Source organism: Armigeres subalbatus, chromosome 3 (genome assembly GCF_024139115.2).
Source record: "Armigeres subalbatus isolate Guangzhou_Male chromosome 3, GZ_Asu_2, whole genome shotgun sequence".
Taxonomy (NCBI): Eukaryota; Metazoa; Arthropoda; class Insecta; order Diptera; family Culicidae; genus Armigeres; species Armigeres subalbatus.
Genome location: NC_085141.1, coordinates 135,315,554 through 135,326,537, shown reverse-complemented (window position 1 = coordinate 135,326,537; position 10,984 = coordinate 135,315,554). Strand labels below are relative to the sequence as shown.

Genomic DNA, 10,984 nt, shown 5'->3' with positions numbered 1-10,984 from the left:
TATCGTGAGAAATCCAACGCGTTTAAGGAATTTCGAAAACACGGATCGATCGTTCTTCACAAACGGTACATCGCGCTTGAGATCCAGTTCAAGAAGCTAGTCAAAGTGAAGAAACGTGGATATTGGTTTATCGCGCGAGACCTCAATGAAAACTCTGTGGACCGTCGGGAGAAGAATGCGCAACGCGTCGTCCGTAAACGAAGATCGTAAAGCTCGTCGCGGTGGATACTCGATTTTGCAAAGAAAGTTTGTCCGGATTCGGTGCTGGTGAAGCAAGAGTCACGTGATACTTTTGTTGACAGGGATGATATGGATAGCCTCTTTTCTATGATTGAATTCTTGCTTGCTCTCCTTTCATGTAACAATTCTGCTACTGGGATGGATAGAATCAGGTTCAATTTGCTCAAAAACCTTCAAGACGTCGCGAAGAGGCGCCTATTGACATTGTTCCGGATGATTGGAGGCAAGTGAGGGTGGTAGCCATCCAAAAGCCTAGAAAACCCGCGTCGGATTGTAATTCATATCGCCCCATCGCGATGTTGTGCTGTCTTCGGAAGCTGTTGGAGAAGATGATTCTCTTTCGGCTAGACGAATGGATTGAATCGAATGGTTTGTGGTCAGATACACAATTTGATTTCCGCAGGGGTAAGGGAACGAAATCCAGCATACCTTCGCTAAAAAAGAGCTAATGGGCTCAGTATTCTTGGACATTAAGGGAGCTTTTGATTCAGTTTACGTCGATGTTTTATCCGACAAACTCCAGGAGTGTGGAGTTTCACCAATTTTGAACAAATATTTGTTGTAAGAGAAGCGTATGAGTTTCTTCCATGGTGACTCGGCAACTTCACGAATTAGCTACATGGGTCTCCTCGGGGCTCATGTTTAAGTCCCCTTCTTTACAATTTTTACGTCAGAGACATTGATGAATGTCTCATGCCAAATTGCTCGTTAAGACAGCTTGCAGATGATTGTGTTGAATCCGTTTCTGGGCCAACAGCGGACAATTTGTCTACTTGAGCTTTAAAGCTGGGTATCGCATTCTCTCCGGAGAAAACTGAGATGGTTGTCTTAAAAAAAAAAAACATAAGCCGGCAAAGTTCCCGCTCCAACTGATGGGTAAGGCAATCACTCATAGCATGTCTTCTAAATACCTCGGGGTCTGGTTCGACTCGAAATGTACCTTTGGGAAGCACATTGTGTATCTGACACAAAAATGCCAGAAAAGAATCAACTTCATGCGAAAGATAACGGGAACTCGGTGGGGAGCGCATCCTGAAAATATTATCACGTTGTACCGAACAACCATTCTGTCGGTTCTTGAATACGGTAGTTCCTGCTTCCAGTCCGCGGCTAAAACACACATCATTTCGCGGAATTATCGCTCTGGTTCCTTCTCCGCTGTGAGGTTCTCAATCCATTGGTCATTGACAACTTCGAGAAGCTGCTCGAACAAAACCCTCAATCTCGATTCATGAGAATTTACCACTAGTGCATGACGCTGGAGGTAAGCCCATCTTCGGTTGACACCAATCGTGCTAATTTCTTAGACTCTTACAGTTCCTCTGTTACTTTTGATCTGTCCATGAAGCAGAAGGTTCATGGAATACCAGAGTTTCTTCGTGCGGTGGTCATACTTCCATTATTTGTAAGCAAATACGGGCATGCCAGCGACGAGAGAAGCTTTTTTACAGACCGGTTAAAAACGGATGACTCCACTGGTTTTGGTGTTTTCAACGTTTTTCATAGCGCCTACTTTGGGCTGAAAATGCCTAATTCCGTGTATACCGCTGAGCTAGCTGCTGCACACTATTCACTTGAGCATATTGCATCCCTACCTCCTGACCACTTCTTTATCTTCACCGATAGTCTAAGTACCCTGGAGGCTGTTCGGTCAATGAAACCTGTAAAGCACTCAGCGTATCTTCTAACCGGGATACGGAAAGCTTTGAGTGCTTTATCAAAACGGTCATTCACAATCACCATGGCTTGAGTCCCTTCTCATTGCTCTATCCCGGGAAATGAGAAAGCGGACTCTTTGGCTAAGGTGGGCGCTATGGAAGGTGATATTTACGATCGACAAATCATTTTCGATGAATTTTTCTCATCAGTTCGTCAGGAAACCTTGATCAGCTGGCTCCAGAAATGGACAAATGGGGAGCTTGATAGATGACTGTATTCAATTCGCCCTCAGGTGTTGAAGCGTCCATGGTTCAAAAAATTGAATATAGGAGACTTCATTCGAACCATGTGTCGTCTAATACCCAATCACTACACTATAAACGCATATCTTTTCAGAGTGGGGCTCTCGGAAAGCAATCGCTGTGTTTGCGGCGAGGATTATCAGGACATTGATCATGTCGTATGGGCGTGCGAGGAGAATCGCGACCCCAGATCTGTATTAACTGAACATATCCAGGTCCGAGGAAAGCAACCAAGCCTATTAGGGAAGTGTTGGTGGGTCTTGATCTCGAATACATGTCCCTCGTCCACCAATTTGTGAAAGTTGCTGATGTAAGATTTAGATCTTAGTCTGCCCACCCCTTGTCTGTAGTACCCCATACCGAATGTCTTCCTCTTGTTGTCCATTTCAATGTCTGTCGTTAACCCCTTTCGTATGTCTTCCTCTTATTGTTGTCTCCCAAAAAAATGTTTGTCCCGTTACAGATGTGAAACATCGCCAAGAATGTCAACTATGTGAACATCAGCAACGTAATTACTTAAGCACCCTAAATGACCTTCCTTTCCTACTATATTATTGTATTCTCTAACCTCGACCAAACCGCGAGTCTTTCGGTTCCCTAAAACTAACATTATGTATAAGATTTAAGAAATGAATTGTTAAACTTGATTTAGCTCCATAACGCTTCACGGCAATTGAGCCTCCAAAATGAATGAAAGATCAAAAAACACCCAGTAGACCAGTCCAACTAGTCAGTATGATACTGGGTGTTGCAGGTTGATAGGAAAAACATCTTTTTTAAGGCGATTTGATGTGTTTAAAAATATATATAATGCGTAAGGTTTGGTTCAACAAAATCTGGTCAATTTTGAGTACTGTGGCTCTAACATGAAGTTCGAATTCTTCAAAACATGTCAGGATGTCCTATATTTTGCGAGCAAAGTTAATGTAAGTTATGACGGTGTGTAGTAGCTACAATGTCTCTTGTAAAAGATTTCGGAGCAAGGATGGGATGCAAAGATTTATGTGAGAACGCCTGCTAAGATCTCTTGTTCTTAACTCATGCGATAGTTATTCGCTTTGACGAAGCTGCGCTGTTGCCACCTAGCGGAGACGGACGTGTGCTTGAAATCACTCTATTTCAACATGGTGAAATATAGGAAGTATATTTTAAAATGCTTTTAAAATGTTATTAGCAGTGATATATTGAAAACTTTTTAATAAGTAGGATTAGAACTTTGAAAAACCACATGTTAGAATATTTATCTTCACATGTTTTTTTAATCAAAATATTTCTATTCTCGTGTTGCTTATTTAAAAGAAAATTAAATTTCTAACCCTAAAGATTCAACTATTTTCAGCTAAAATGTGTTTTAACGTTTTAATAAGCATTTTAAAATTGACGTCCTATATCCCTTGCCGGGTGAAATAGAAACGCATCATCCGGCCCCCATTTTGTTTTCTCGCTTTCGTCAGGGCCAATTATTATTGACCTGCCACATGGAACAATATTTCGGATAGAAAATCAAACTCTCAATCTGTTCGCCCGGTAGCATTTGAACATTCTCAAACTGAAATGACGAAAATCTTATCTTTTATTCCTCAATATAGCATAAAGTCATAACAAATGTTATTTGGTAACCTATAGGTCTGCTTTATTAGAATCAATATAGGAAAACAAACTTAAGTACTAGAAGATCATTACACATAAACTTTCGCATTGTGTTTCCCCTTTTGAAGGCCTCTAATTTTTATTCTTCTCGTCGAATTTTCTTTATATGAACTGTGTAATTTGGTGTGGTCCTAAAAACTTTACACGTATCTTTTTGCTCTCACATCAGGTGCGTGTGTGCACGATATTGCTCTTACTTCGCTGATTACCGAACGGTTTTTATTTTGTTCTGCTTTTATTTAAAATATGGAGTAAAGGTACTCTAAAGCGACTCCTCGTATCTTGGGAGATTTCCTTAGTTGCTACATAATCAGTATTTGCCAGTTTGCAAGGTTTATATTTGTTTTTCTACTGCTGCACTTAGTAGTTGAGTACGACTGAAAACAGCTTCTTATTGATGGTGGTCGAGGAGAACCGTCGGAAACTTGACGCGGAAGGTGGAGAATTGCTCTCATCTGGGCTTGTATGAGTTGAGTGTGAGAGTTTTTTTTTGGTAGGTTAGAGGATATTTTTAGGGTTTTCAGTTCAAAACGAGCATTATTGTTGTAGCGATGGATGGTAGAACAAGAGAGAAATAATTAAAAAATGAAGATCATGTTTATAACAATTGCAATATCGAGAGTCTTTTCGAAATATGAAAGCATTTTGCCAACATAAGAGAGTTCTGATTTGTTTTGCACTTAGAACTAAAATGGTGTGAGTGGTTGGTTTAGATCTACCATCGATCGGGGGAAATTCACAACTGATGATACTAGCACTAATTTTTGGTAAACTTGGAGCCTAACGTTGCTGAGCAGTTAGTAGTTGAGTGAATGCAAACTTTATACAATTCGATTTAATTTTGATTTTTGCTTTTGTCTGGGATTTGCACTCTTTCGTTAACAGTTTTTGTCTTGATCAAATTGACATCTTCATTTGTTTGTCTCAATGAAAAACGAAGTATCGGACTAGAATGGTTAGATTTCAAATCAAAACAGAATAAGAGTATCAATAAGAGGTCATTTTCAGATGGATAAAAACAATATATTTTGAATGATCTCTGTAGAAGTTGGCTATAAAATGGAAAAATTCTGTTTGTTTGTTTTTTTTTATGGCAATATGGAAGAGGATGGAGAGTAAAATCAACAGGGAGGTTAGTTTGAAAACTCTCGCGTGTGTTCGCTATTGTTAAAAGCTAGCCTAAATTAGCCACTACGGTTAATGTTAATCACGAACGATGATGAAACGTCGGTAAAGTTCGACTACTGGCGAATTGAACAAACATCAAACCAACCTAGCAGCAGAATTCAGCTTCTTGTGGTGTTGCTTCTACTCAGTTTAGTGTTTGTAGGTAGCTTTATTCAAAGAAAATTAAAACACGCTCGTTACTTTTGCGTAATTTTGGTACCTAAATAAGGCTGTGATTCGGTGCGTTAATACATGATTTTACTTTTTATTACTAGATCGTCGCTTACATACACAAACAAATTTTATCAAATATCTTTTGCCTAGAAGTGTTAGAAACAATATAAATCCTATCCTACTGGTACAGATGGAAGAATAGTTAATATAAGTTGAAAGCAAAGTTAGTATAAATGCTTGATGGTATAATATTCTGATATTGTGATACTTACAGGTGACTCCGAAGTAATGGAAAATTAAGACATTTTTTATTGAATCTCAAAAATAAAAACTACGCATGAAGTTCAAAATTCGTAAATGCAAATTCGTATATAATACACAACTTTTAAGGAGTCTTTCAGTGAAAAATGAATCCAAAAAGCCTTTAGGAAAACTGTTCTTAAGGTTTTTTTTTATAAATATCAGCTTATAAACAGATAAAAATAATGCAGGAATGAAACAGCGTTTGAGCTTAAATAAATACTTAAAGATGAATAGTTCTTTTGAATACAATAAGAAAAGCAAAGAAGTTGTGTATCGTTCTTGTAACGTTGTCTGGATATTTTGTACAAGATTCGAATGAAATTCGAGACGCTTATGACGTTCTTTCTTTTTGAAGAATATCAATTGAAATTAAGGTCAGTTCTAACAGAGCACTTGACTTGGCTCTGTATTCGCGTTATGCCGATAAGCGAATTTCTCGTATTCGGATGGTTGTGACGTCATTTCGACGGTAGTAGTGCATTGTTGGATGCAGAGTAGGTGCCGGTTTCAAAGGTGGTAGTGCAGTGAAATTTTGTTAATAAAACCGTGGTCTCCTGGTGCGCGTGAGTACATACGAACTCGTTAAGAGCAGGTTAAGAGTGACAGTGTGAAGAAGGCACTCTCAGTACTTTACTATTCCTTCGGTTGAGTGAGGTTAACTTTTATCTATGATTGTGCGTAGGGAGCGTACGGTTTGCGTGCGTGATCAACATTTTCTGTGGTACATAGTAAAGTGAACTTTTGTGGCTGGTGAGGTGGAGACGCACGGTACACGACGACATTCGCGTCGCACGTGTTCGGAAGAGACGGCGACAACTAGTCACCGTTGGGTCGCTGCAGGCAATGTTCTATTTACGCTTCCATATCAACGATGACAGAATCGCTGTAGCCAAGCGATAGAATTGCGTCGCGTGTTTCCGGACAAATGAATTGCTAAAGCCCGATGGCAATACGCGCAAACCGTGATGAATTTGGGCAAGGGTCACTCCTTCCACTTAGGGGACCCAGGGGGCGTGATAACCGTGCATCGAAACGAATCGACGGGGAAAACACTAACAGACGTCTGCCATGGTATGTGGACACGAACGATACCGCAGGACCGCTCCAAGCCCTATACGATTTCAAGGAAAAAAGTCCGTTGCACCAAAATCCTTTCATCCTTCGTCTCGCCGTTGAAAGTTTTCTTGGTTGTCGAGTGCAAAATTTGAGCAAACTCAGCAATGGTAGCAAATGTCTGGTGTCAGCCAGGGAGGCTCCAACGTCAAAGCAGTATCAACCAGCATAGATCGGGAATAGGCTTGATTCCGTGCACAAGCATGGAACAATCGAATTGTTCAGTAGATTTCCCTTCTTGCCGACTCTGTAAACAAGCTGCAAGCCAGCTGCAATATCAAGGACCAAATCATCGAGAAGCTACGCGAAACAATCCGGACTGGCGCCTTCCCAAAGGAGCCGTTCCCAGAAGTGCAAGTTAGCAAGGGAGTTGCCAAAGCAAAGAAAAACACGAACGTCGACAGCGAAGACGTTTTCATGGACTCCTTCGACACTATTGCCATAAGCCCATCCCAACCAACACCGAACCCCAACCCGAGACACCGAGCACTCCATTGGTGCTTTAAGTCCTGAAAAGGGGTAAACTCCCGATAGCCCGGAATTGGCAGGAACGAGTGTCACCAGACCATTCGCAAAGTAAAGAGAAATCGGGGACAATTTTCCTGGACGAAATCTTCCGCGAACAGTCAACAAGCGAACTGTGGAGACGCATCGGTGCCATATAGGGTAAAAGGCGCTTGTGGAGAATCACCCTGTCCATTAATGGTGTACCCCGCTGGGCCCGAGGAAATCGGCAACTTCATGCTGAAGTGCATACAAGCGTGAAGAAAACTTACCTTACTGGAAAGCATCAACAACGACTGAGCAGTGGAAAACCAGTCGCGTTTCTGGGTTATATTTTTCCAGGGCGTACGCAGAACCTATTTCTAACCCTTTCCGAGTGCAACTTGGAGCGCAGACGTCTAAGACCTTATCTCCCAAGGGTTGGTAATTACTGTAACACTATTCCTGGTGGCAATGGAGGAGGTCTTCGCAAACCTCTCCAAAAGAATATTTATTCTAGTGTATGCCAAAGATGTCCTTCTCATTGCATCCGAAAAACACCCTAAAACGATGAGGAAAATGCTATAAACGGCAGGAAGCAATGTTGCCAATTGGGCCAAATCCGCCGGGTATGAGAAATCTTCGCCCATGCATCTTGCGATTACAACCTACTGCAGAGCTTGCCGTCGGAAATTCCATCCCCTCGGATATTTCTCCAATAATTCCTCCGGAATTTCCAGCAAAAATTCCTAACGGAATTTCCGATGGAACTTTTTCAGGCATTTCCGATATTCTTAAATTTCTCCAAGAATTTCTTATACATTCCTCGAAGAACTCCTAAAATAACTTCTTGGATATAATTAGAAATTCCTTTGGAAATTTAAAGAAGAAATTCCAAGAAGATTTTATAAATTTATTCGGAAAATTTTCTACGGAATCTTTTGGAAATTTCTTTAGAAATTGTACTAGACATTCCTTTAGAAATTTCTTTATTCCTTCAAAATTCCTTTGACAATTTCTTCGGAAATACCTATAGAAAATCCTTCGGATATTCCTTCAGGAATATCTACAAAAAATGTTTTATGAATACCTTCGAAAATTCCTTTAGGAGCTATCCTTCGGAAATTGATTTAGGATTTATCTTCCGGATACGTTTTAGGAAATCTTTCAGATTTTTTTTTTTGAGAAGTTCTCCAGGAATTAATTCCAGTAATAATCAAGAAAATTACGCCAGGAATTCTTTTTGACCTTTGCGAATTTCTCCGGAAATTCCTTAGAAACATCCTCCAGGAAATCCTTTGAGTAAAGCCACACGGATTTTTCCCCCGGAATTCTTGAAGTAATTATTCCGGAAATTTTGTTGGGAGATTTTCTTTAGGAAGTTTATTAGAGAATGAAATTGGAAATACTAAATGACTTTCCACATGAAATTTCCGAAGTACTGTTATAATAATTTCCGAATAATTCTTAAAAGAACTTCTGAATAAATTTCTGAATTGATTTCCGAAAAAAAATCAAAGGAATGTTCGAAGGTTTGAGATTAATTAAATTTCCGGAGGAATGCTAAAGGAATTCCTGAGAAAAAATTGGAAAGAATTCCTGGATGACGTTTCAAAGAAATTCCGAAAGGATTACTGGGAGAAATTCTAAACATAATTGCTGAAGGTATTTCAAAAAAAAGATCGTAGGAATTTTTAAACCAATTTTCGCAGGAATTTCTAGAATAATTTCCAAAAGAAAATTCTGAAGGAATTCTCCTAAGGGTATTACAGAAGGTTTCCGTGGTAAAATTTCCACAGGTGTTAATTTCCATAAGGAATTCCGACCAAGAAATGTACAGCATTTCGTTAATTCGTTAAGGATATTTAGAAGAAGTTCTCAAAGCGCAGGCATTTCTTAAGGATTTTTTTTAAGTATTCCTTAAAGAAATTTTTGAAGCAATACTCTGACGCATTTCCAAAAGAATTTCTAGATCTATCTCCTAAGTAGTTTCGTGAGAATTTGATGAAAGAATCCCTGGAAGAAATTACGATGGAATTCTTGGAGAAATTTACAGAAAAATTCCAGAATGTCGGAAATTCCTTCAAGAGTTCCTTCGGAAATTCCATAAGAAAATCGTTCGGAAATTCCTGAACGGATTTCCGGCGAAGGCAATGAAACACTTTGAATAATATCTGAATTTCTGAAAATATGCTGAAGAAATTCCTGAAGGAAATTCTGGAGCAGTTTTCAAAAGAAATTTCAGATTTTTTTTAAAGAAATCTTTTGACGAATTTAGTAATGAATCACTGGAGGAATTTCCGATGTATTGTTTAGAGAAATTTTCGATGGAACTTCTGGAGGAATTTTCGAAGGTATGCCTGAAAGATTTTCTGGATGACTAACCGACTTAATTCCTGGGTGTATTTTTTACAAAAAAAAAACTATGTGGGAGACTTTGCGAACGAAATTTTGGATAAATTCATGAATATCAGGAGTTCAAGTTTGTTCGTGTTTTGTGTTAGACGCATAACAATTGCGCGATTATCGAATTGTCCGGTTCTGCTGTGTGGGCGCGTAAATTAATAAGAAAGTGTAATCATTGCAGGTTTGTTCGTGTTTTTTTTATTGGCATAGAACGATCGGTGAACGTTCATACCGTTTACCAAAATGAACCCTGCCACACTCTCTGCACCATATGTATATCCAACAACCTAGTGATTTCTCGTGGAAGTGCAGAGGACTCGTCGGTTTCCAAATCGAGAATCATATTAACATTTAAAATTTTTGTGGTTTCCTTCAAAAATTGGGCCGAAACGAATATTTAAAAACAATTATGTCCCCCCTTCGAATTTAATTTTAATAATTTGAGGGGACAACAAAAAAATAGAATGATTACGAGGATTTTCAAATAATTCTTTACCAAATCCGAGAAATCTTTTGATTTTTTTTTTCATTTTCATATTTATTTTTCATTATCCCCCCCATTGACCTTCGGAGACCAGAAGGACATAATATGAATTAAATATTTGTAACGGCCTTATTCAGGAAATTTATTCAATGATTCCTTCAGAAATTCATTCGTTAACTCTATTCATGTTTTTTTGGAAATTCCTTCGATAATTAATTCTAAAATTTCTCCTGAAATATATTTTGAAATTCCGTCAAAAATTTATTCAAGATTTCTTTTGTAAAACCTCCCAAAAAGCCTTTGTAAATTTCGTCAGATATTTCTTAAATAAAACAATGTAATATTCATTTTCAACTTCCTGCAGGATTTTTTTCGGGAAATTTTGTTGACAGAATTCTTCCGAAAAATTATTGAAGAATTAAATAGGAAGTCCTAAATAAATTTACGCAGGAATTTATTTTCTTACTAGAATTTCCAAAAGGGATTTCTTGAGAAAGAACTGGCAGAATTTTTCGAAACATATTCCGAAGAAATTCCTAAAATAAATCGTAAAGGAATTTAGGAATGATTTTCGAAATCTAAGCAATCTAAGCAATATCCAATGGAATCCTCCAATTTATTTTCAGAATTCATTTTTTTAATCTATCTGCAGAAATACCTTTCGAAATATTCTCGAAAATTCCTTCAGAAATTACTTCCGAAATTCTTCTAAGGATTCCTTTGAGAATTTATTTACAAATTATTTTAGGAATTTATTCGGCAATTCTTTGGTAAATTTCATCGGAATTTTACTCGGAATTTCAGCGACAAAACTTTCAGGAGAATTCCTTTTATAAATTGTATTATGAATTCCATTCAAAATTGCCTTAGGAATTCCTGCGGAAATTGAATTAAGAACTCTTTCATTTTTTTAAAGGAATAGCTTCAGCAATTATTTCAGGTTTGTCAAACAAATTCTTCAAGTAATTCTTCAAGAAATCACTTCCGAAACTCTAGGAAGACA

The 10,984-nt window shown here is 38.4% G+C and overlaps 1 protein-coding gene across 3 annotated transcripts in view; it reads right to left on the bottom strand.

Annotated features, from left to right (window-relative positions):
• Positions 1-3,718: 3,718 nt before the first annotated feature.
• The window catches only part of LOC134224708 (uridine-cytidine kinase), a 38,206-nt gene continuing 30,940 nt past the window's right edge, over positions 3,719-10,984 (bottom strand). The window contains exon 7 of one of the 3 annotated variants that reach the window (XM_062704238.1): positions 3,719-5,185. In XM_062704238.1, coding sequence (XP_062560222.1) covers positions 5,169-5,185 — 17 coding nt within the window. In that variant the 3' untranslated portion in view covers positions 3,719-5,168. The remainder of the gene's footprint in view (positions 5,186-10,984) is intronic. The other 2 variants (XM_062704237.1, XM_062704236.1) reach the window with 2 other exon arrangements.